The 26,620-nt window shown below is 43.3% G+C and overlaps 1 protein-coding gene and 1 non-coding gene across 2 annotated transcripts; both read left to right on the forward strand.

Annotated features, from left to right (window-relative positions):
* Window positions 1-1,317: 1,317 nt before the first annotated feature.
* FUCA1 (alpha-L-fucosidase 1) lies at window positions 1,318-23,551 on the forward strand. Its single transcript, XM_006077958.3, has 8 exons — window positions 1,318-1,782; window positions 11,521-11,655; window positions 13,346-13,483; window positions 16,284-16,389; window positions 19,292-19,492; window positions 20,589-20,773; window positions 22,481-22,580; window positions 22,798-23,551. Exons 1-8 carry the CDS (start codon window positions 1,382-1,384, stop codon window positions 22,939-22,941), a joined length of 1,410 nt encoding a protein of 469 aa, XP_006078020.1. The 5' UTR covers window positions 1,318-1,381; the 3' UTR covers window positions 22,942-23,551.
* LOC112583160 lies at window positions 17,283-17,389 on the forward strand. The gene has a single exon (XR_003107503.1). It is a non-coding gene; the product is annotated as a U6 spliceosomal RNA (small nuclear RNA).
* Window positions 23,552-26,620: the final 3,069 nt, after the last annotated feature.

Raw genomic sequence — 26,620 nt, forward strand, 5'->3', positions numbered from 1 at the left:
TCTTTGCCATCCCAGGGACTCCAGCCATTTCCTCCTTTGGGGGATCTTCCCCACCCAGGGATCAAACCCGCATCTCTTGCATCTCCTGCATTGGCCTGCGAATTTTTTTTATACTACTGCATCAGCTGGAAAGCCCTTTCTCTTCTATAGTACAACTCAAAAAGTCCCTTATCCCTGTTTACTTAACCTATATGCAGAGTACATCATGCAAAATGCCAGGCCAGATGAAGCACAAGCTGGAATCAAGATTGCCAGGAGAAATATCAATAACCTCAGATATGCAGATGACACCACCCTTATGGCAGAAAGCAAAGAGGAACTAAAGAGCCTCTTGATGAAGGTGAAAGAGGAGAGTGAAAAAACCGGCTTAAAACTCAACATTCAAAAAACTAAGACCATGGCATTGGGTCCCATCACTTCATGGCAAATAGATGGGGAAACAAGCGATAGGCTTTATTTTCTGGGGCTCCAAAATCACTGCGGACGGTGACTGCAGCCATAAAATTAAGATGCTTGCTCCTTGGAAGAAAAGCTATGAGAAACCTAGACAGCATATTAAAAACCAGAGACATTACTTTTCCAGTAGTCATGTATGGATGTGAGAGTTGGACCATAAAGAAGTCTGAGCTCCAAAGAATTGATGTTTTCCAACTGTGGTGTTGGAAAAGACTCTTGAGAGTCCCTTGGATTGCAAGGAGATCCAACCAGTCCATCCTAAAGGAGATCAGTCCTGGGTGTTCATCGGAAGGACTGATGTTGAAGTTAAAACTACAATACTTTGGCCACCTGATGCGAAGAACTGACTCATTGGAAAAGACCCTGATGCTGGGAAAGATTGAAGGCGGGAGGAGAAGGGGACGACAGAGGAGATGGTTGGATGGCATCACCGACTCACTGGACATGAGTTTGAGTAAGCTCCGGGAGTTGGTGATGGATAGGGAGGCCTGGCGTGCTGCAGTCCATGGGGTCGCAAAGAGTCGGACACGACTGAGCGACTAAACGGCAACAACAAATACCTCCCAACAGTAAGGTCAACGTGGACCACTCTCAGTTCTCTGCACACACCGTACCTTTAACACACACACCCCGCCCACGATTTCACCCGGCAGTGAATTCTCTTCTGAAGTGTTCAGTCAGTGGTTACCTGAGAGCCATCAACGCCTCCCTGCCTCTTTCTCCCTTTGAGCGCCAGAGCGGAGACAGGGACGGCCCGCCCACCGGGAGGAAAGACTCCCGGTAGCCAAGCAGCCCGGGTTGCCCCACCCCCTTTTCCCTTCCGAGCCAATCAGGAGCTAGGGTGGGCGTGGCCGCTCGCCCCGAACCTGCGCGTTAAGAGGAGGGCGGCGAGGCACCGAGGCAGCTGTGCCTGCCGTATCCCGTGATGAGGTCGTGGGTGGTGGGCGCCGGGCAGTTGCTTTTGCTGCAGCTGGTGCTGGTTCTCGGAGCGGTGCGGCCCCCGCGCTGCACCGACCCTCGGCGCTGCACCGACCCTCCGCGCCGCTATACCCCGGACTGGTCGAGTCTGGACTCCCGGCCGCTGCCGGCCTGGTTCGATGAAGCCAAATTCGGGGTGTTCGTGCACTGGGGCGTGTTCTCGGTGCCCGCCTGGGGCAGCGAGTGGTTCTGGTGGCACTGGCAGGGCGAGAAGCTGCCACAGTACGAGAGCTTCATGAAAGAGAACTACCCGCCGGATTTCAGCTACGCCGACTTCGGGCCAAGGTTCACGGCGCGCTTCTTCAACCCCGACAGCTGGGCTGACCTCTTCAAGGCTGCTGGGGCCAAGTGAGTGACGCCGCCGCGGGAGCGGGCGGGGCGCCTCTGCCCGGGCGAGGGCTGATCCTCGAGCGCCGGGAGGGCCTTGAGCGGGTGGGAATCGGGCAGGGTAGGGGCGGGGAGGAGGCGAGGCGATTTGCCGGATCACACAGGTGTCCCTGTGACCTCAGATGTCGGGGGTACTCTGTTTTGCCTCCCGAAGGATGCAGAATTCTATGTGTCACGCCGGATCTTAAGCTTGAGGATTAGAAGGAAATAAAGGTTTCAGGTTGGTGGTGGCCTTGGAAAGCCCTTGGTGGACTTGGAAAAACCTGAATATGGGGAGGATTGAGCTAAGTGATACGTAAAGTCAGTCCCCTGCGGGTTAGCAAGACAATCAAGGTTCCAGGATTTTAACGAGAGGTCGGGAGTCTGATCCTAGTTCAACTGTGAACTTGAACAAGGCCTTTTGCCTCCCTACCGCCTCCTTCCATGGCTGTACCCTGGAATTGTGTTCTTCCTTTCAACTTTAATATGTCCCAAAGGGAAGGAAGTTCTGATGCCCAGTGTATTTGGGCAACAATATAGACTCTGTGTCATCTGCTCTGCTCAATGCCTTGCATGTAGAGAGTGCTCATGAAATTGTTTTGAGAACTCTTGCAGCTTGCATGTGAATGGTTCAGAGAACTGAAAGTGTAAAGCTTGGATGGGAGGAGGCAAGGACTCCCAAGTCTGTTGAAGGCTGGGGCTGGTCCTGAAGGAGTCATCCTTGAAGGTAGGATGTTGCAGGTATTAAGTCAAGGAATGGTGACCCTCAGCTTCAAGGATGAGCTTGGCGGCTGAGCGAGCAGTGGTTTGGAGGAGAGTAAGAGAAGACTCAACACATGGACATCACCAGATGGTCAACACCGAAATCAGATTGATTATATTCTTTGCAGCCAAAGATGGAGAAGCTCTATACAGTCAGCAAAAACAGGACCGGGAGCTGACTGTGGCTCAGATCATGAACTCTTTATTGCCAAATTCAGACTTAAATTGAAGAGAGTGGGGAAAACCACTAGACCATTCAGGTATGACCTAAATCAAATCCCTTATGATTATACAGTGGAAGTGAGAAATAGATTTAAGGGAATAGATCTGATAGACAGAGTGCTTGATGAATTATGGACGGAGGTTCTTGACATTGTATAGGAGACAGGGATCAAGACCATCCCCATGGAAAAGAAATGCAAAAGAGCAAAATGGCTGTCTGGGGAGGGCTTACAAATAGCTGTGAAAAGAAGAGAAGCGAAAAGCAAAGGAGAAAAGGAAAGATATAAACATCTGAATGCAGAGTTCCAAAGAATAACAAGGAGAGATAAGAAAGCCTTCCTCAGCGATCAATGCAAAGAAATAGAGGAAAACAACAGAGTGGGAAAGACTAAAGATCTCTTCAAGAAAAATAGAGATACCAAGGGAACATTTCATGCAAAGATGGGCTCAATAAAGGACAAGAATAGTATGGACCTAACAGAAGCAGAAGATATTAAGAGATGGCAAGAATACACAGAAGAACTGTACAAAAAAGATCTTCACGACCTAGATAATCACGATGGTGTGATCACTGACCTAGAGCCAGACATCCTGGAATGTGAAGTCAAGTGGGCCTTAGAAAGCATCACTACGAACAAAGCTAGTGGAGGTGATGGAATTCTAGTTGAGCTATTCCAAATCCTGAAAGATGATGCTGTGAAAGTGCTGCACTCAATATGCCAGCAAATTTGGAAAACTCAGCAGTGGCCACAGGACTGGAAAAGGTCAGTTTTCATTCCAATCCCAAAGAAAGGCAATGCCAAAGAATGCTCAAACTACCACATAATTGCACTCATCTCACATGCTAGTAAAATAATGCTCAAAATTCTCTAAGCCAGGCTTCAGCAATACGTGAACCATGAACTTCCAGATGTTCAAGCTGGTTTTAGAAAAGGCAGAGGAACCAGAGATCAAATTGCCAACATCCTCTGGATCATGGAAAAAGCAAGAGAGTTCCCGAAAAACATCTATTTCTGCTTTATTGACTATGCCAAAGCCTTTGACTGTGTGGATCACAATAAACTGTGGAAAATTCTGAAAGAAATGGGAATACCAGACCACCTGACCTGCCTCTTGAGAAACCTATATGCAGGTCAGGAAGCAACAGTTAGAACTGGACATAGAACAACAGACTGGTTCCAAATAGGAAAAGGAGTACATCAAGGCTGTATATTGTCACCCTGCTTATTTAACATCTATGCAGAGTACATCATGAGAAACGCTGGGCTGGAAGAAGCATAAGCTGGAATCAAGATTGCCGGGAGAAATATCAATAACCTCAGATATGCAGATGACACCACCCTTATGGCAGAAAGTGAAGAAGTACTAAAAAGCCTCTTGATGAAAGTGAAAGAGGAGAGTGAAAAAGTTGGCTTAAAACTCAACATTCAGAAAACTAAGATCATGGCATCTGGTCCCATCACTTCACGGGAAATAGACAGGGAAACAGTGGAAACAATGTCAGACTTTATTTTGGGGGGCTCCAAAATCACTGCCAATGGTGATGGCAGCCATGAAATTAAAAGACGCTTACTCCTTGGAAGGAAAGTTATGACCAACCTAGGTAGCATATTCAAAAGCAGAGATATTACTTTGCCAATAAAGGTCCGTCTAGTCAAGGCTATGGTTTTTCCTGTGGTCATGTATGAATGTGAGAGTTGGACTGTGAAGAAAGCTGAGCACCAAAAAATTGATGCTTTTGAACTGTGTTGGAGAAGACTCTTGAGAGTCCCTTGGACTGCAAGGAGATGCAGCCAGTCGTTCCTAAAGGAGATCAGTCCTGGGTGTTCATCGGAAGGACTGATGCTGAAGCTGAAACTCCAGTACTTTGGCCACCTCATGCAAAGAGTTGACTCACTGGAAAAGATCCTGATGCTGGGAGGGATTGGGGTCAGGAAGAGAAGGGGCCGACAGAGGATGAGATGGCTGGATGACATCACCGACTCGATGGACGTGAGTTTGAGTGAACTCCGAGAGTTGGTGATGGACAAGGAGGCCTGGCGTGCTGCGACTCTTGGGGTCACAAAGAGTTGAACACGACTGAGCTGAACTGAAGAATGAAGGCAGGTAGGTTTTCTAGGCTCTGGCTTAGGGCAGTCTTCCACCGTTGTCTTGTCTCAGACGACTTCCAGCTTTTAGTTTTTCTTGGACTTTAAGTCCTCATGTACTAAAGAGAAATTACAACTGATATTTAGTGTTGCAATTAAAGGCATGGAAATATAAGGCTTGACAAAACAGAGGAGGAGTTCACTGTCTTTCAGAAGCCTTAGAAATCCATAATTTTCAAATGAAGAAGTTAAAATCTGGGAGACATTCCTTTGTTCAGGACAAGTGCCCTTACTGTGGACAAGATGACTGGCCCAGATAGAGGAAGGGAACTAATGTCCAAGACTCCAGATCCCATGACCCTAAGATGAAGGTTCTTTCCAGCACACCTGGGGTCTGTAACCATGACCAGAGGGATCGGTCCTCTGCCTCTTTTTTTGTAAGTTTCCTGAGAAGGATTTTTACATTTTCAAAAACCTGTTTTTAAAAAGTAGAAGAAGAATATACCACAGAGAGGACTGTGGTCCACAGAGCCTGAAATACTGTCTAGCCCTTAAAATCCTGAGCTCCCCACATCAGCCGGGGATTAAATTATCACATTGGGCACCAACTGTTTTTCTGCCATAAAAGTAAATGAAATGTTGAGTGATTTGGTTGTTATTTCAACACTTGCCTTTTCTCCCCTTTTTCTTTTGCCTTTTGTCATCTCTGTAAATTGATATGGGCTTGATAAACATCTTACTTTTCTGTCATCTGGTCTTTTCGTAGAGATTTCTTTCTCCTTTAGGGCAAAGGCTTGTTTTTTTTTGTTTGTTTTTTAATGCTTAACATTAATACACAGAAGGGCTCAAGAACTGGAGAGCCAGTGCATACATATTTTCCCTTACCTATTCCTTTCTTCCTTCTTTCCTTCCTAGTCTCCTGCTTGTCTGGGAACTAAGGACTGTGGCTTCCTCAAATTTGCTTTCATTCCTGGAACAATACCCAAGGGGTGTTGTGACTGAAGCAGTTCCCTATATCACTAATATAGTCACTCATGCAAGTTCAGTTGACCCTTAAACAACACAGGTTTGAACTTAATGGGTCCACTTATATGCAAGTTTTTTCCAATAAATATATTGGAAAAATTTTGGGAGATTTGTTATAATTTGAAAAAACTCACAGAAATATCAAAAATTAAGAAAAGAGTATGTCACGAATGCATGAAATATATAGATACTAGTTTATTTTACCATTTCTGTGTGTCTGCTCAGTCACTCAGTTGTGTCTGACTCTTTGTGACCCCATGGACTATAGCCCACCAGGCTCTTCTGTCTCTTAGGTCTCCTGCATTGGCAGGTGGGTTCTTTACCAATAGCGCCACCTGGGAAGCCCATATTAAATCATAAAATGCATTAAATTAATCACAGTACATACTGTACCTCTGTCATAATTTTGTAGCCACCTCCTATCGGTGTCCTGTTGGTAAGCTCAACTGTCGTGTCCACTTAAAACACCAAGTGATGCTAATCTTCACATGAGCACTCATCCCTCTGGTAAATTACCTATCGCAGTAAAAAGTCATCTCTCATGTCCTCAAGTATCTTTCATCTTGTTTAGTGCAATATCATAAACCTTGAATAACACCAGGACACCCGTACAGAGCTCCCCTAGCGATGCCAGAAGTGCTCCCAAGAAGCGGAGAAAATGAACATTACAAGAAAAAGTTGAATTGCTTGATATGTATTGTAGATTGAGGTCTGCAGCTGTGGTTGCCCACTGCCCTTCCAACATAAATGAATGCAGTGTAAAAAAAAACAAAAACAAAAAAAAGCTGTCATTGCAACTATGCCATAAGGTGTGAAAAACCCTGCACTTATTGCAAAATATCTTTTTATCTCTTATTGAAAATGCAGCTTTGATGTGGGTGCAGGATTGCTATAAGAAAGGTATACATAAAGACACTAAAATGATTCAAGAAAAAGTGAAGTCGTCACATGACAACATAGGAGGGTGAAGGATCTAAAGCTGGAGAATTTAATGCCAACAAAAGATGGTTTGATAATTTTCTAGAGAGGTTTGGCTTTTTAAATGTCAAGATAACAGGAGAAGCAGTTATTACCAACCAGGAGATGAGTTCCCAGAGGCCATTGAGAAAATCATTGAGGAGAAAGGATTTCTGCCTATGCAGTTTTTGCTTTTTTTTTTTTCTTTTGTTTTTTGGTGGCCCCAGGTGACATGTGAGATCTTAGTTGGCCAACCAGGGATCGAACCTGTGCCCCCTGCAGTAGAAGTGCCGAGTCTTAACCATTTTACCACCAGGGAAACCCCTGAACAGGTTTTTAATACAGATTAAAGTGGGCCATCAATGGAGGAGAAATGCCTCCAAGAACATTTATTAGTGAGGAAGAGAAGTAAGCACCAGGATTTAAGTCAGGAAGGAACTGGCTAACTTTACTGTTTGGTGCAAATGCGATCAGGTTTGTGATTAAGACTGTCCTTTTCTATAAACCTACTAATCAATGAGCCTTGAAGGGAAAAGATGACACAAACTGCCAGTCTTTTGGTTGTAAAACAAGTAGGCCTGGACAACGAAAACCCTTTTTCTGGATTGGTTCCATCAGTGCTTTGTCCCTGAAGTCAGGAAGTACCTTGCCAGTAAGAAACTGCCTTTTAAAGTTCTTTTAATATTGGACAATGCCCTGGCCACCCAGAACCCCAAGAGTTCAACAGCAAAGACGTTGAAGTGGTCTACCCCAAACAAAACATCTCTAATTCAACCTGTAGATCTAAGGGTCATAAGGATCTTTTCTTTTTGTATTGATTGATTTGATTGATTTGGTTGCATTGGGTCTTAGTTGTAGTGGATGGACTCTCCAGCTGTGGCATGCAGGCTTTGTTGCTCCAGGGCATGTGGGATCTTAGTTTCTTGACTAGGGATGGAACCTGCATCCCCTGCATTGCACAGCAGATTCTTAACCACTGGACCACCAGGGAAATCCCCATGGTGGACTTGAAGGATCTTTAAGGCTCATTATACATGGTGCTTGATGGAAAGGGTTGTCAGCACAATAGAAGAGAACCCCGATATAGACAGCATCATGAAAGTCTGGAAGGATTACACCATTGAAGATGCCATTGTTGTTATAGAAAAAACCATCAAGCCCAAAACAATAAAATTCCTGCCAGAGAAAACTGTGTCCAGATGTTGTGCATGTCTTCACAGGATTTACAACAGAGCCAAGTAAGGAGATCATGAAAGAGATATGGAAGGGGGAGGGGAGAGAAGGAGGCAGGAGGTGCAGGGTTTCAAGATAGGGTCTTGGAAAAATTCAGGAGCTGGTGTCCTCACACTTGAGGAACTAACATAAGACAGTTTGATGGAGATAAGTGCTTCTGAACAAGTGCCAGACAATGTGGAAGAAGATATAGAAGAAGCAGTGCCAGAAAACACATTGACATTAGACAGTCTGGCAGAAGGATTCTGATTATTCAGGACAGCTTTTGACTTCTTTTACCATATTGACCCTTCTAAGATATGATATGAAACTAAAGCAAATCGTGGAAGGATTGGTATCATATTTGTCATTGTTTTGTCATTAAGTTGTGTCCAGCTCTTTTGCAACCCCATGGACTGTAGCCCAGGCTTCTCTGTCCATGGAATTCTCCAGGCAAGAGTACTGGAGTGGGTTGCCATTTCCTTCTCCAGGGGATCTTCCTGACCCAGAGATTGAACTTGCATCTCCTGCACTGGCAAGTGAGTTCTAACAGTCAGACAGAAATATATGAGCTATTTCCATAACATTACCCTGAATGCCCGCCTCTCCTGCCTCCTGTCCACCTCCTCCTCCTCTCCCACCTCTGCCACCCCTGAGATGGCAAGACCAACCCCTCCCCTTCCTCCTCAGGGTACTCGTCGTGAACACCTTTATGGTGATCCACTTCCATTTAATGAACAGTAAATAATCCTTATGCCATACAGTTAATAAACCTATCTGTTGTGTAAGTGCATAAGTGTCTTCATGAGATCTGAGAACTGAATGGCAAGAACTGTATGAAACGTTTTGGGTCATCATCATTGCGGTCACCGCCTAAGTGTTCATCTGTAAACCATCACACGCAAGATTGGCATGTAAGTAAACAGCCAATCCTTACATAAGCAGAAAGTAAGCGATACTTCCTATAAAATTAATAATATCTTTCCTTACTTTTTTAAAACTTTGCTTTCAAACAATTATATTACCATACAGTATGGCATCTGGTCCCATCCCTTCATGGGAAATAGATGGGGAAACAGTGGAAACAGTGTCAGACTATTTTTTTTAGGCTCCAAAATCACTGCAGATGGTGACTGCAGCCATGAAATTAAAAGACGCTTACTCCTTGGAAGGAAAGTTATGACCAACCTAGATAGCATATTCAAAAGCAGAGACATTACTTTGCCAACAAAGGTCCGTCTCGTCAAGGCTATGGTTTTTCCTGTGGTCACGGATGGATGTGAGAATTGGACTGTGAAGAAGGCTGAGCGCTGAAGAATTGATGCTTTTGAACTGTGGTGTTGGAGAAGACTCTTGAGAGTCCCTTGGACTGCAAGGAGATCCAACCAGTCCATTCTGAAGGAGATCAGCCCTGGGATTTCTTTGGAAGGACTGATGCTAAAGCTGAAACTCCAGTACTTTGGCCACCTCATGCGAAGAGTTGACTCATTGGAAAAGACTCTGATGCTGGGAGGGATTGGGGACAGGAGGAGAAGGGGACAACAGAGAATGAGATGGCTGGATGGCATCACTGACTCGATGGATGTGAGTCTGAGTGAACTCCGGGAGTTGGTGATGGACAGGGAGGACTGGTGTGCTGCGATTCATGGGGTTGCAAAGAGTCGGACACGACTGAGCGACTGAACTGAACTGATGCACCACCTTCCAGTCCCCTCTCATAATTAAATAACTATGTATCAGACTGTTAGGGAAATTAAAATGGAGGTAGTCTTGTTCAGCCTTCAGAAGCAAGACAGCAGGCCTCTGACCGACTTCTAACCTTGCATGGACCCTGCCTGGATGACATGTCTGCCTGTAAGCATACCGGTTGTTACCAGCAAGTTAGGCAGCACCTTAGATAAGAGAGGATCTTGGAATTTCCTGAGCCCTTGGAGGTCTGGAAAATCTTGTGATTCACAAGGTGAAACAGCATTGTAAAAGTTAAAGGAAAACCAGAGCTGTGTGCAAACTGATGATGATATCAGTTTGTGTCCTGGAGTTATTAGCAGGAACCCCCAAATCTGCAATTTGAAGTCTCATGGTGGGGTAGACCCACTTGCCTGGGATCCTTTTCCCAACTGGGACTCCAGATTGCTGTTACTTGGGACTTTCCATCTCTGTTCAAGTCTGGATATAGGTTGGTGGCCCATTTTGGTGATATGCACACTGTTACTTCTGTTATTTCTGTTTCTTTTCTTTTAACAACTGTATGTTGTAATTAAGTTATCTATTAAATATTGAGATTGGTTATTGTGTATGTAACCAGCTTTTGAACTGTGGTGTTGGAGAAGCTGTTTCTTTTGTTAACAAATCCTTCAAACCTAAAACAAAATTAAAACTTTAAGCAAAACTCAACCGATGTATGAGACAGGGTGCTCAGGGCTGGTGCACTGGGTTGACCCTGAGGGATGGGATGGGGAGGGAGGTGGGAGGGGGCTTCAGGATGGGGAACACATGTACACCCATGGCTGATTCATGTCAATGTGTGGCAAAAACCACTACAATATTGTAAAGTAATTAGCCTCCAATTAAATTAAAAAAAAAACTCAACCTATCATCACATTCAAGTGACTTTTTAAAAAATGTAACAATGTTTCCAATCCCATATTTTGAATATGAGTATAATACCATATGCCATAAAAATTTTATAATGATTCATTCATCAGTTATAAGCTAGGCTATCATGAAGCAATCATATTGATTGCACTCAGCTACTATAAAGCAATCATGTTGCTGTTTCTTCAGTATCAATGAATGAATCATTAGAACTACAAATAAATATGAATTGCTTTTTCACATTAGCTTTCCAGCTTTGATATTTAGTGTTGGGAATAACTATAACATCTACAGTGTTTTGTATCATGTAAGACAATATTGCTGTGGATACTGACAGGTGGTTCATCTTGTAAACAGATAGTGTAAACTTATGGTATCAATAAATACAGTACGTATGCCCAACCTCCAACTAACACAACATTGTAAAGCAACTGTACTCCAATAAAATAAAAAAATAAATGCAGTGCAGTACTATAATGTATTTTCTCTTCCTTATGATTTTCTTAAGAACGTGTTCTTTTCTCTAGCCTACGTCATTGTACAAATACAGTATATTATACATATAACATATAAAATGGGTGTTAATCGACCATTTATGTTATTGGTAAGCTTTCCAGTCAAGAGTGGGCTATTAGTAGTTTAGGGCGAAGTCAAGAGTTACACATGGATTTTCTTCTGCAACAGGGGTCAGCAGACACCTGCTAACCACCCCCTAACCACCACGTTGTTCAAGGGTCAACTGTACATTTCCTGTGGTTGAGTTCCCTCAACCATTTTAAAAGCCTCAGGCGTGCCAGGTAAGTTGGTGCTCGTGGCCCACTGCCCACTTCCTTTGCTCATATGGTTTCAATGTCCACAGGTATGTAGTCCTGACGACAAAGCATCACGAAGGCTACACAAACTGGCCAAGCCCTGTGTCTTGGAACTGGAATTCTAAGGATGTGGGGCCCCATCGTGATTTGGTTGGTGAGTTGGGAACAGCCATCCGGAAGAGGTGCGTGTCCACGGACGGTCACCCCATCTTCACTTTTGATCTAACCACCCAGTATCCCGTGCCTTCTCTTCTCTGCTGTGTTTTCTAAGTTTGCATTTAACCAGTACATGGGAGGGCTTCTGGCCCTGAATTGGCAGTGTTTGAACCTTGGCAGTTTTCATGTGACCCAAAGTGACAGCATCAGAGAAGTGCACAGCCCTCTCTGGTTAGGCGAAGGATACCCAGCAGAGACCACAACGCTGCACTTGTGCTCTTCAAAGGATTCTTTCTGGGAAGCCTTCCAACCTAGCGCCTTGTCCAGTGTCTGGTGGAGGCCAGGGTTGTGTCTCATCTTTGTGTCCTCCTTAGCTCTCAACCCAGAGCTTTGTAGGCTTTCATGGAAGGTTTAGATGAGTGGTAAATCAGGAGAGAGCTGAAGAGGGCAGTTAAAGCAACAAAAAGGAAGGTAAGGCATCACTTGTGATTCTAGGTAATATTTTCTAATATCTGCCACTTAAGATGTAACTTTCCAAGGTCAAAGAGCTGGGAAGGGGCAGAAGTGGGATTTGAACCCAGGTGTTCTGATTTTGGACCCTATTGTTCTGAGTATATTTGCCTGTAAGGAGGAAAAGTGGTATTTGTGTCATGCCCACTCAGCTCTGTTGTGATTTGGCAAACTTGATGTCCTATTTAAGGGGTAGACCAGCTACATATTTGTATAAACTGTGAAACATTCAGTTCCCTAATACTGTGCTCTGCTAATAGTCCTGCTGTAAAAGTCTGAGACGTTGATTAGATCTGGACTCTAAGAGCCTTGATTTTCACCTTCTCTGTTTCTAGTCAGTGAATCACATGATGAAATTCTTAACTTCAGTTCTTTCTGCTTTATCTATGCCATTGCAAATGTTATCCTTACTTCTTGTATTATAGCATTTCCAAAACACTCACTCTTCTTAATTCACAAGTTTTATTGTGTATGAAAATAGGTAAATTTAACCATATTTTGTTTCAGGTATATTAAGTATTAGTAAATCTTACATGAAACAATAAATTAATTTCAACTGCACAGAAAATGGTACTAACGATTCTTTCTGAGTGATGAGATTTTGGATATTCTTGGTATTTGTCTCCATTTTCCAGTATCTCTTCAATATGTATTATGATTAACAGAAAACATTTTTAATAGGACTATATGTTATTGAGATAATTGACTTAAAAGACAGAAAATGGTTTAAATAACATTTTGGTGTTAAGATAATTTATGTATAAAGATAATTTGTTATCTGCTAAGTGGCTTCAGTTATGTCCAGCTCTTTGTGACCCCATGGACTGCAGCCCGCCGGGCTCCTCTATCCATGGAATTCTCCAGGCAAGAATACTGGAGTGGATTGCCATGTCCTCCTCCAGGGGATCTTCCTGACCCAGGGATAGAACCCGTCTCTCTCGTGTCTCCTGCACTGGTAGATGAGTACTTTACCACTAATGCCACCTGGGAAGCCTGATTTGTTATTTGTATCATCAAAAACAAAGTAAGCCGATCATTTTGCTTAAATGAACGATAAGAGATAACTTAAGGAACTGGCTGTATGTCCTGACCCCTGTATGCCCTAATGGTAAATTTCACTGAGATGTGAAAATGCTGGCAACTGATTTTTCTTAAAATATTTTTTCTTTGCTTAATGACAGTTGCTGTCCTGTTTTTCTGTTTCAGGAACATACGCTATGGACTGTATCACTCACTTTTAGAATGGTTCCATCCTCTCTACCTACGTGATAAGAAAAATGGCTTCAAAACCCAGTACTTCGTCAATGCAAAAACAATGCCAGAGCTCTATGACCTTGTTAACAGGTACAAAACATAAATTGTTTTAGCCTTATGACTTTCATCAATGACATCTGAGCTGCTTATACTGTTGAGGGGAAAGGGGTAGGGGTGGGATATGAAAAAACTCTAGAAGACATCAAAATAGTAATGAGTAATCCTTGTGTTAAGACAAAGTATACTTTTTCTTTTTGCTTTTCAAAACTTCCATAGTATGGTCATTGCTGATTTTATAAACTGAAACAGAACTGAGGATGGTAGTAAGTCAAAACCTCAGTTAACTCCTTCCATACCACTTTCTTTGTCAGGAGCTTGGAGAAGGGCAACATGGTCTAATGGACCCTACACAGGGTTTGGCATCTGGCAGATTTGTATTTGAATCCTGGCTCTTGTTACCCTCAAGCATTTTCTTGGCTGTGCCATGCAAGCTTGTGAAAAAGCTGGCTTAAAACTCAACATTCACAAAACTAAGATCATGTCATCTGTTCCCATCACTTTATGGCATATAGATGGGGAAAAAAATGAAAATAGTGACAGACTTTATTTTCTTGGGCTCCAAAATCACTGTGGGTGGTGACTGCAGCCATGAAATTAAAAGACATTTGCTCCTTGGAAGAAAAATTATGACACACCTAAACAGCATATTAAAAAGCAGAGACATTACTTTGCCAACAAAAGTCCGTCTAGTCAAAGCTATGGTTTTTCCAGTAGTCATGCATGGATGTGAGAGTTGGACTGTAAAGAAGGCATGCCAAAGAACTGATGCCTTCAAATTGTGGTGCTGGAGAAGACTCTTGAGAGTGCTTTGGACAGCAAGGAGATCAAACCAGTCAATCCTAAAGGAAGTCAACCCTGAATATTCATTGGAAGGACAGATGCTGAAGCTCCAATACTTTGGCCATCTGCTGCAAAGAGATGACTCATTGGAAGACCCTGATGCTGGGAAAGATTGAGGGCAAAAGGAAAACGGGGCGACAGAGGGTGGGATGGTTGGATGGCATCACCAGCTCAATAGACATGAGTTTGAGCAAACTCCAGGAGACGGTGAAGGACAGGGAAGCCTGGTGTGCTGCAGTCCATGGAGTCGTAAAGAATCAGACATGACTTAGCCACTGAGCAACATCAATGACCACAGCAGTGCAGCTGGTGGGATCTTAGTTCTCTGACCAGGGATCGAGGGATCAAACCCAGGCCTTCAGTAGTGAGAGCGCAGAGTCCTAACCACTGGGCTGCCAGGGAACTCCCTTACAAGCCTTAAACAGGTTACTCATGTGAGCCTCAGGTTCTCACTCTGTAAAGTGACAATAATGCCTTCTAAGTAGGGCTCAGCACAACATGAAGTTTCTATCACTGTGCCTGGTACAGAATAATAGAGGCATTATTATTCTTAATTATCCTTAAAAATGATGACTTTTACTTTGGGATTTGTCACTGGTCTTCACCATGTTTTATTCTGCATTTGCCCTTCTTGCTCCTGGGGGCACTTAGGAGGACGGTGGACCTTTAAAGATTAAGAGGCAGCTGTCTGTGCTTGGATGCTCACTGTAGACCAAAAGACGAAAAAACTTGCACCCAGATGACTGCTGCAAGGAAACAGGACGGTTGTTAAGAAACCAACCAGCAAAGCTTCAAGTCAGAAATCCAGTTCTTTTTTTCTTACTGAGTGTATAACCTCGAACAAACTACGTAATCTTTCTATAGCTCAGTTTCTTTACCTGTTTATACATCACAGGGTGTTGTGAAAATGAATGAGGTTAACGAGTATAAAGTGCCTACTACGATTTTTCGTATACAGTAAAACACACACCATCTGTGTTTCTCTCGCCTCTTAGGCAGCCTTTTTCCTGGACTCAACATGCTGACCTAAGTGTTTACAGAGTACAGCACAGGATTCACTAACAGGCAGATTTACATATGGGTTCCAGCTCCTATTACTTACCAGCTTTGCACCTAAAACAAAGTTACTGAGCAATACATTCTTGCTTTCTTAAGTGGGACTAATACTGCTTACCTTAGAGGTATAAATACATACACTCATAAGGCTCAGAGAAGTAATATGAGAAAGATGCAACTGTGGCTCAAGTGAATTCAATAGATTTTTATGATCAAAGCTCTGGGTAGTTGTCCCCCAAAATGCATTTGATGGAACAGTTCAAGCTCTTGCTGCTGCTGCTGCTAAGTCGCTTCAGTCATGTCCGACTCTGTGCAACCCCATAGATGGCAGCCCACCAGGCTCCCCCGTCCCTGGGATTCTCCAGGCAAGAACACTGGAGTGGGTTGCCATTTCCTTCTCCAATGCATGAAAGTGAAAAGTGAAAGTGAAGTCACTCAGTCGTGTTCGACTCCTAGCGACCCCATGGACTGCAGCCCACCAGGCTCCTCCGTCCATGGGATTTTCCAGGCAAGAGTGCTGGAGTGGGGTGCCATTGCCTTCTCCGGTTCGAGCTCTTAACACATCTTAAAAGCAGAAGCAGTAATCCTGTCGTTCTGGAGCACCACTCTTTTCATTGGAATCAGTTTCTGGAAGGAAACCAAATTGTATACACACTGAATAAAGCTTTACTTTTTAATCTAAGACATTTTAAAAAAAGATTGGGAAGAAATATACCAAAATGCTGTGTATTAAATGGTGGTTGTGTTAGCTCAGGGGGGTGTGTGTGTGTGTGTGGTCATTTTCACCTCTTTAGTTTTCCACTTTCTCTGTACCATGGTACTTTCAAAATAGGAGGAAATTAATTTTTAAATATATGTGGCAAAGATAGATCTGTCAGACTTGACTGTGACTGGATTCAGATGATAAACTTTGTTGTAATTGTGTGTCTCTCAGGTATAAACCTGACTTGATTTGGTCTGATGGAGAGTGGGAATGTCCTGACACTTACTGGAACTCTACAAATTTTCTTGCTTGGCTCTACAATGATAGCCCAGTTAAGGTATGTGATTATATGACTTCTCTCTTATTTATCTGTTATGATAAAACACAATGTGAGGAGCCAAGATCTGGAGTAAAAACAGTAATGACAACAGTGACAATAATAAATACTAATCTCAGGACTTCCCTGGGGATTCAGTGGTTAAGAATGCCTTCACCTTCCAACGCAAGGGGTCAGATTTGATGCCTGGTCAGAGAGCTAAGATCCCACATGTCTTGGGCCTAAAAAGCCAACACATAAAACCAGAAACAATATTGTAACAAATTCAATAAGGACTTTAAGTGTAAGCAAATAAATAAATAGCAGTATTGATATGGGTGCGGTAGGGACGAGGGAACTTAATGGATGTTAAAGGTTTCTCCTTTAATTCTTTTTTTGCCCCTTCCTTTTTCTTTCTTTAAGATTTTTTTTCCTTAAAGCTTTCTTTTTCTCCTTTAATTCTTGATTTTTACAAGCTAGTTTTCAAGCTTCTTAAATTTAAGTAGCAGGATAGAAATAGTATAAAGAAGCGCCAGACCACCATAGAGAAAATAAACTGTTAAGCAAACAGACATTGTAAATAAGAAAACCACCCAAAAAATTAATATATAAAATGTATTAAATGATAGGAATACAATGTGAGAATCTATGACCTCAGCTACTCTATGTTGACTGTGTAGTTTAACTCCTGTAGGGAAATTTCTTTTCCCTGAGGTCCAAGTTCTAAGGAAGTTGGAAGGAAACTTTGCCTGCCTTGTGCTGTCCCTCACAAGCAACCTGCTACACTGCACAATAGCTGCCCATTTATAGTTCACATTTCAAGACACAAAGTAGCAGAAGTCTCAGTCTTCACCATAGAAAATTTCAAAAATCTCACAGATTCTAGCTTTGTTGTGCATTTTAAAGAAAAATCTGTGCTCGCTTCAGCAGCACATATACTAAAATTGGAACTATACAGAGAAGATTAGCATGGCCCCTGCGCAAGGATGACATGCAAATTTGTGAGGCATTCCATATTAAAAAAAAAAAAAAAATCTAAGACCAGTTTGAACTGAGCTATCTGGGTAGGTTCATAAACCTCTTAGGATGTCACTGGCTGCTGCTGCTGCTAAGTCGCTTCAGTCGTGTCCGACTCTGTGTGACCCCATAGACGGCAGCCCACGTCCCGGGGATTCTCCAGGCTCCCCCGTCCCTGGGATTCTCCAGGCAAGAACACTGGAATGGGTTGCCATTTCCTTCTCCAATGCATGAAAGTGAAAGTGAAGTTGCTCAGTCGTGTCCGACTCTTAGCGACCCCATGGACTGCAGCCTACCAGGCTCCTCTGTCCATGGGATTTTCCAGGCAAGAGTACTGGAGTGGATGTCACTGGCTATTACTAAATTCAGAAAAGGGGAAGAAAGATCCTATGTGGCAATTGGAAGCAAATTCACATTGGTGTTTTGGAACTTTCGGGCTGCGTGGGGACCTCTAGTGGCGAGGCCTGGTGGTTCTTCCCCGGTGGTTCCCCGGCTGGGGTGGCTTAGATGCGGATCCTTGGGTGGGACACTGCAGACCGTATTCTACCCACTCTTGTCCTGCGTGCTTTCTCACGCGTTAGGAAAGAGGGTTGTCATGTACTCATATTAGGAAATGACTTTTAGGAGAAGCAGACCCTGATCCTTACCCCTCTGCTGTCTGTAATTCCCACTCCTGACCTCTCTGCAGGTCTTCTCTGGGAGGTCACACCTTCCCCACTGCCCTGTCTAAAATCGCAGCATGCCTCCATCAACGCTGTCTTTCCTTACCTTATCTTTCTCTTAACCACTTACCTGGCCCAACATATTTCAGATACCACTTACCTCGTTGCTATCTGTCTCCCTCACTGAAGCATCACCTTTGTGAGGGCAAGAATTTGGGTCTATTCACTCCTACATCCCCAACTCCAGCAACAGTCCTTGGCCCAGTTAGACACAGAGTAGGTACTGGTGGAATGTAAACTAAATCTGGCTCCTGGAAATTTATATTCTTTCCTGAAAGAAGCAAGAAACACTCGTGAACTGGTGTTGGGTGAATTCACATTATGATGTGATGTCACATCATAATTATCCATGTATATGTCTCCTCAGCTAGTCGCTGCTGGATCTCTGAGGGCAAGAACTGTGACTTGTTTACTCTGGATACCCCAGTATGAGCCTCTAGGTAGTATTAAATGTTGACATTAAGTTATTCTATGTAAAGATTTTTCGAAGTTCAGCAAAACCTTAAGGGAAGGAGAAGAATGTTTGATTACTGACTTTGCCTTGCTTAGGTAAAGAAAGTCAGGGTTATATAGTGAAAAGCATCCTGGGCTGGGTTCGAGTACCAGATTCATAGTCCCAGCTTTCAGAAACTCTGCCTGGGAATGTGATCTCGGGCAGGTCTCCTCTTCTACATTTCTCTTCCGATAGAGTAAGTGGTTTACTAGATAATCTAAACACGCCCTGCCAGTTCTGACATTACTATTGCTAGACTGGGGTTAACTACAAATAACGTTTGGAGTTGGATATTTCTTTGTTGTGAAGGGACAGTTCTCTGTGTTGTAAGATGTTTATGATTTTTTTTTTTTTTGCCCACACCATGCGACCATGCGGGATCTTAGTTCCCAGTCCAGGGATCAGACCCCCACCCCCTAGCAGTGTAAGTGGGGATTCTTAACCGCTGGACGGCCAGGGGATTCCCTTGTAATGTGTTCAGAAGAATCCCTGGTCTCCGCCCACCAGAAGGCAGTGGCACCACCCCGAGTTATGACCAAAAAACGTCTCTAGATTTTGCCCTTTGTCTCTCCCAGTTGAGAACCACTGTGCTCGACTGAGTCTGCTCCTTGCTTCCAAACAGGCACCTGACTTATCAAACTGAGTTAGACAGTTTTACCCCTGATGATCTCAGTGCTCCTTCCTCCTTTAGGATGAGGTCGTAGTAAATGACCGATGGGGTCAGAACTGCTCCTGTCACCACGGAGGATACTACAACTGTAAAGATAAATTCCACCCAGAGACCTTGCCAGATCACAAGTGGGAGATGTGCACCTCCATAGACCAGTGGTCCTGGGGCTACCGTCGAGACATGGAGATGGCTGACATTGCAAACGAATCCACGATCATTTCGGTAAGAGGTAGTTATTTGTTAACTGCAGTCCCAGGCTGCCTTCTGACTAGGAGCGGTGGAAGCACTCTGGATAGACTTATGGGCCGGGAGAACCCGTTCGGGTTATTGAACATACTCATAACACTTGTCCTAAGGAGAGAGGTCGAATTACTGAAGAGTTCTGTACAGAGGTGTTCTCCCCAGGATTATTTTCAGATTGACATTGGGCTGTTTCAATTCCTGGTAACCATAAAGGAATAATTCAGCAGATTTGGGGATTTTCCTTAACCTTGAAAATGTTTCTGAACATAATATGGATTAATGCTCACAGCGTTGATGAAAAGACAAGTTATGCAGTATCACAACTATATAGAATTAACTGCACAAGAAAAAGACCAGGAGGAAACATCAAAAGTTAATGGTGTGGTGTCTTTGGGGTACTCTAACAGAACCTCCTTTTTAAAATTTTCTGTACGTAGCCTTAATTTTTCTGGACTGCCTTGAAGTGCTACTGTATGGGGTCACAGGAAACACATACACACACGCATCCCACCCCAGAAATCTTAAAGACTATATCTCTTTACAGCATGTTTTCCTGAAGGGGCAACATACACCTTTATATAGCTCAGGGTATCCTGAAATTCATCAGATCTCTTCCACACCTCCCCGCCCCACCACCCCACCCCGAGTCTCCATAGCACCTGCTCTAAATCTCTCATCTCTAATCTCCCTGGCTGGCTCCACAGAATCCTTTCAAGGCCAAGTGCTTTGTTTTCAGCTCCCTGGCTGACACTCTGTGCCTCTGATATATGACACTTCCCTCTGCATATGGCACTATGGCAGGTGCCAGCTCACGGGTAAGAGCCCATGATCACTCCCTGGAATCTGAGTTAATATATCTCTCAACCGTGTAGCAGAATTTTTCAATTTTCTCATGTAAGCCCATCCTGCTATGAAAATGACAAAAATATATTGTCTTTTCCAAAAGATAGAGGACATTCACAAAACACAGGGAGAGCAGCCTAGATTCTTCTTCTTCCCTCCATCTGTGTGTTTTAAGCATTCAGCCAGGCTTGGCATTCAGAACTGGGATTTCCTTGTTTTCTGCTCCCGCCAGGAACTGGTTCAGACAGTAAGTTTGGGAGGCAACTACCTCCTCAACATCGGACCAACCAAAGACGGACTGATCGTTCCCATCTTCCAAGAAAGGCTCCTCGCTGTTGGGAAGTGGCTGAGCATCAATGGAGAGGCTATCTATGCCTCCAAACCATGGAGAGTACAGTCTGAGAAGAACTCTGTATGGTGAGTCTAGTCTTCTGTTACAGGTAGGAATGGGGGTGGCCCATCCTGAGCTGGCAACCCCTTGGGTCCACAGTGGTTACAAGCCAGGCTTCGGACTCATCTGGAGGAAACACAAGAGCTGTTCTGTGATATTAAATGTGTGCCCAGGTTTATGTTTTAGGCCCCAGGGTATCTTTGACTAGTGAGGGAGGTGGGTAGGCTTGGTGAAGAAAGGAGCTACAAAGTATCAATTTGCTCAACCCCTAAAAACATTCATAGCTAATATTTGTACAGCACCCACATGTGGTAGACTCCATCCTAAATTCTTTCTCCTCATTTTGTCCCCTCAACAATCTCACTGGGTGGATAATGTCACTATCCCTAGGTTACAAGGAGAAAGCAGGTCCAGGGGAGTAATCATCGGCCCAGAGTTACGAAGCTACTAAGCGAAGAAGGCATGATTCATGCCTGGCATTGTGGATCTAGTTATTTGATCTCAGGCTTCAGGAATTTTTTAAATTTTCAACTGCAAAATGGGGTGATGATACCTAACTTCCTGGAGTGTGAGGATTAAATAAGCTAACCTATGTAAAGCACCCAGCAGAGTGCCAGGTACATACTGACTGCTCAGTGAAATACCTCTGCACATGTTATATCACAGAGCTGGGGGCTTTGCATCGGGAGAAACACGTTCATGGTTCTGTTTTGGATGAGTTTCTATTTAGTGATTTTTTTCACCCTCTTCTATAAGGATGGGCTTCCCTGGTGGCTCAGATGGTAAAGAATCTGCCCACATTGAGGGAGACCCAGGTTCAATCCCTGAGTTGGGAAGAGCCCCAGGAGAAGGGAATGGCTACCCACTCAAGTATTCTTGCCTGAAGAATTCCGTAGACAGAGGAGCCTGGCGGGCTACAGTGTATGGGGTCGCAAAGAGCTGGACACACCAAGTGACTAGCGCTTTCACTTTCTCTAAGTATAGTGAAACCTCAGAACAACAGATTTGTCTTGGGAATTTCCCTGGCTGTCCAGAGGATAGAGCTAGACGCTTTCACTGCCATGGGCCTTGGTTTGATCCCTGATTGGGGAACTAAAGATCCCCAAAACCACGTGGGATGACCAAAAATTTTAAATTTTAAAAAGGAATTAAAATTCGTCTTCATTGCACATCTTGCCCTTGTTATACCCTCAGATGTTTTCATATGGATTTAAAGATAAAGATATGAATAATGAGGAAGATGGCTTCAGTATGTGTCACTAATATAAGAGTTAAAAAAATGTTTTAGGAAAACTTAGAACCCCATACAGAGAAGAAAGGGAAGATACCACCCAGAAAGAGTCTTCCAGGGCTACATAATTCCCACAGAGCTTAACCATGCTGCTGTGCTTAGTCGCTCAGTCACATCCGACTCTGCGACCCCATAGACTGTAGCCCGCCAGGCTCCTCTGTCCATGGGGTTCTCCAGACAAGGATTCTGGAGTGGGTTGCCATGCTCTCCTCCAGGGGCTCTTCCCAACCCAGGGATCGAACCCAGGTCTCCTGTATTGCAGGCACATTCTTTACTGTCTCAGCCACCAGGGAAGCCCAAACCTAAAAAGTTATTTGCTTGCTAGTGGCAGTGACAGACTGAAGGTCTTGCAATTGGTAGATAATTGAAAGGGGAATGTATAAGGTCATGTGGCATGATAATAAGCCAGGCATCTTTGACAACGATGTTTCTTTTTTCCCAGGTATACCTCTAAAGGATTAGCTGTTTATGCCATTTTACTGCACTGGCCAGAATATGGAATCTTAAGCCTTATATCCCCTATAGCTACTTCAACCACAAAGGTAAAGAGCCTCCGTCAGTCCTGTTGGAGATGTAGCTCTTTGTAAAGGAATTGGCGAGCCTTCTCTGACCCTTCTTTCCTTCCCCAGATCGCTCCTGTTTCCCTTCTGGGCTGTCTTCCCGCCCTGGCCCAGCGTGGTTGTTTGCCACCATAATCAGGCCGTATTCTGTGCTCATCAGTGCATTCATGTTTCTCCCATTCCCTTTTGCTTTCTGCAGGTAACAATGCTGGGAATCCAAAAGGATCTGAAGTGGTCCTTAAATCCCTCAGGTAAAGGTCTCTTTGTGTTCCTGCCCCAGTTACCACCCTCTGCTCTTCCAACTGAGTTTGCTTGGACCATAAAGCTGACAGAAGTGAAGTGATCATTGGAGTTCAAAAAGAAAGGGACACCGCCTGCACTTTGATTTTCCTCTTATATCGCCATCGTTATAATAAACGACTCTTCTCTACTCAGAAATCTCTTTTCCAACACATTTTAATAAATGGAACGGATTACGTTACGCTGATGTCTCACGGGATCAAAGATCTGAGATCCAGTGCTAACATCTCTCTCTCTGATCAACAGAAGAGACTGAACAGTTAAGCTCATCCATTCCTAACACTGGGAATTATCTGCAGTGGGAACTTCCCTCCATCCTCTGTTTCATAACCTAATTGCTTACTCAGATGACTTCAAGAATAAGCCAAGTCGTCCCATTGCCTATGGGAGGTGCTGAAAAGGATTTGGTAGACTCGACTATATGCTATTTATTTAGCATCAGCTGTCACCAGCTACCCCCATCTGCCCCCAAGAGCAGGAGAGCCTCAAGGGGAAGGAAAATGCTTCCAAGGCTGCTAATAGTAAGCTTTTTAGAAGTTTCCAAAGCAAGCTAAGAGCTCTGACATTCAGTCTGTTTACAGGGATTCTATGAAGAAAATGAATGTGATTCTGCCTTGCTTTAATACAGTCAAATAAATTTGTATGTCAAATCATTTTCTACTAAAAAGCATGTTGTAGCTTTCTTCTTCCAGTTTCTCTATGGACTGCTTATAGCCTTATGTTTCTGTTTAAAAAGAAAAAAGAAAAGTAGAAGTTGGGTACCTGCCAAGTCTCCTTAATGCTGAGCAAGAAAGTAATCCCTTTGGTTCTTCTGTTCCTCACTTCTAGTCCCATTCTTTTGAGTTGACCAGGTGGCATCAGTGGTAAAGAACCCACCTGCCAATGCAGGAGACGTAAGAGACGCAGGTGTGACCCCTGGGTTGGGAAGATGCCCTGGAGAAGGGATTGGATACCCACTCCAGTATTTTTGGACTTCCCTAGTGACTCAGATGGTGAAGAATCCGCCTGCAATGCGGGAGACCTGGGCTTGATCCCTGAGTTGGAAAGATCCTCTGGAGGAGGGCATGGCAACCCACTCCAGTATTCTTGTCTGAAGAATCCCATGGACAGAGGAGCCTGGCGGGCTATAGTCCATGGGGTCGCAAAGAGTCAGACACGACGGAACAACTAAACGCAGCCCAGCACAGCACTTAACACGTGCATGCATCCACTCAGTCTCTTTAATTGTTATAGATCTAATAAAGTTTTCTCCTTTTTATTTACAAGATGTACTTGGAAATCCTTAGCCTATATTTACATAAAATTTGTTTTTCTCAAGCACATATGAAACATTTACAGATGTGAATACCAAAGAAGCAATATCATAAGGATTATATCATATGTCTGTAACATAATTAAAGGACCATAAAAACTTGAAGGAAAAACTAATATGTTAAGAAATTTTAAAACACTTTTAAATACTTATTTATTATTGAAAGCACAAGAAAATTAGAAAGCACTTAGAATAATAATGGAAATGCTATGCATTGAAACTTGTGAAATGTAGCTTTTAGGAAAAATTGCTTTAGAGAGGGTTCCAGGAAGATGGCAAAGAGGAAGTACCAAGAATCTCTTCCCCCACCTAGAAAACAATTGTACTGGAAGAATCTGTCTGATGTAACTATTTTGAAATGCTGGAGGCTACTGAAGGCTTGCAACTTCCAGAGGAATACCTGTATGGTAAATTATGGTTAATTCTGGTCAGTTTCAGCTACCCATCCCTCATCCCTAATCATTGAGTACACAGCTGTGCATGTGTTCCTGGAACAACTTGCATATAGTCTATGAGTTCAAGGTGGGCAAAAGGACTCTGTTGTCCAAATGTCAGGGATTTGTGCTCTTTTGGTGGAGGGGGGTGCGATTTGTGCTCTTGACTGCTGCTTTTGATCACAGAGGTACAGGCGAGAGGTGGACAAACCATTGTGTCTTCCCCATTGTTGCAAACCCCTCCTCCAGTAGCTAAAGTAACTTACAGGGGACTTAAAGGGCTGGTGCTCATTCCCCACCTCCAGTTTCATTTTTTCCCCCTTCTGGGAGCTAGACATTAAAGGTTAGGAAATCCAACAACTGCTTATATGGGAGATATTAAAAGTGACCATGTCTGCCCGTGGAAAGAGTCAGGAAAGGCCTGAGAAGGCCTTAAGTTTACACCTTTGACTTATCCTTGGCACAGAGACAACCTACAACCATCAAAAAGGGGGAAAAGGCAATGAACAAAAACAGTAACAACAACAACAAAATAGCAAACCCGGGGAGGGAGGAGAATCTGGATTTCCAGAGTTGCCACATTATTAGATTCAAATGTCCAGTTCTCAACAACAACAAAAATCACGAGACATACAAAGAAATATGAAGGTATGACCCATTCAAAAGAAAAAAGTAAATCAACAGAAACTTGCTGGAAAAGACCTGATGGCAGATATACCAGGCAAAGACTTAAAAAGAACTGTTTTTAAAATGCTCAAATCACTAAAGGAAAATGCAGAGAAAGTAAAGAAAATGAATATATCAATAAAAGGAACATGTAACAAAAATTCTGAAGCTGAAAAGTGAAATACTGAAATGAAAATTTCACTAAAGGAATTCAAGGGCAGATTTGATCAGGCAGAAGAAAGAACAGCAATGGGACAGTGGAAATTATTGAGTCTGAGGAACAGAAACAAAAAAGATAAAAAAATACCATCTATTTGGCCATGAATTAGTCTCAACAGATTTTTTAAATATATATTTTTCAGAGTATCTTCTATGACCATGACTAAACGAAGTTGTGAGGCTTCCCAGGTGGCTCAGTGATAAAGAATCTGACCACGACTAAACGAAGTTGTGAGGCTTCCCAGGTGGCTCAGTGATAAAGAATCTGACCACGACTAAACGAAGTTGTGAGGCTTCCCAGGTGGCTCAGTGATAAAGAATCTGTTGGCCAATGCAGGAGCCACAGGAGACTCGGGTTTGATCCCCAGGAGGGGAAGGTCCCCTGAAGGAGGAAATGGCAACCAACCCCAGTATTCTTGCCTGGAAAATTCCGTGGACAGAGAAGCCTGGTGGGCCACAGTCCATAGGGTCGCAAAGAGGCGGACACGACTGAGTAACTAAGCCGGCACACAAATGAAGTTCAATATCAGTAACAGGAAAAACTGGAAAATTCACAAAATTGTGGAAATTAAACAATGTAACTCTATCAAAGAGATCACAAAGAAAATTAGAAAATACTTAGACATGAATGAAAGCGAAAACAACATACCAAAACTTACGGGACCCAGAAAAAGCAGTGCTGGGTAGGAAATTTATTGGTATAAACACATTGCAAAAAAAGAAGAAGAAAGATTTCAAATCAACAACCTAACTGTAGAACGGAAGGAACTAGAAAAACGACAAAAACCAGTTAGCAGAAAGAAGGAAACAAAGATTAGAGCAGAGGTAAAATAAAAAATATAAAAACGATAGAGAAAATCAATAAAACCAAACATTGAGTCTTTTCAAAGAAATCTAAATAATAAGCTTGTAGCCAAGTGTACTAAGAATTGGTGAAGACCCAAATTACTAAAATTAGAAATGAAAGTGGGGACATTACTACCGATTCTACAGAAAAATTATAAGAACTATGAACAACTGTATGCCAGCAAATAGTATAACCTAGATGAATGTGGACAAATTCCTAGAACCACAAAATCTACCAAGACTAA

The sequence above is a fragment of the Bubalus bubalis genome, chromosome 2, assembly GCF_019923935.1.
Source record: "Bubalus bubalis isolate 160015118507 breed Murrah chromosome 2, NDDB_SH_1, whole genome shotgun sequence".
Classification (NCBI taxonomy): Eukaryota; Metazoa; Chordata; class Mammalia; order Artiodactyla; family Bovidae; genus Bubalus; species Bubalus bubalis.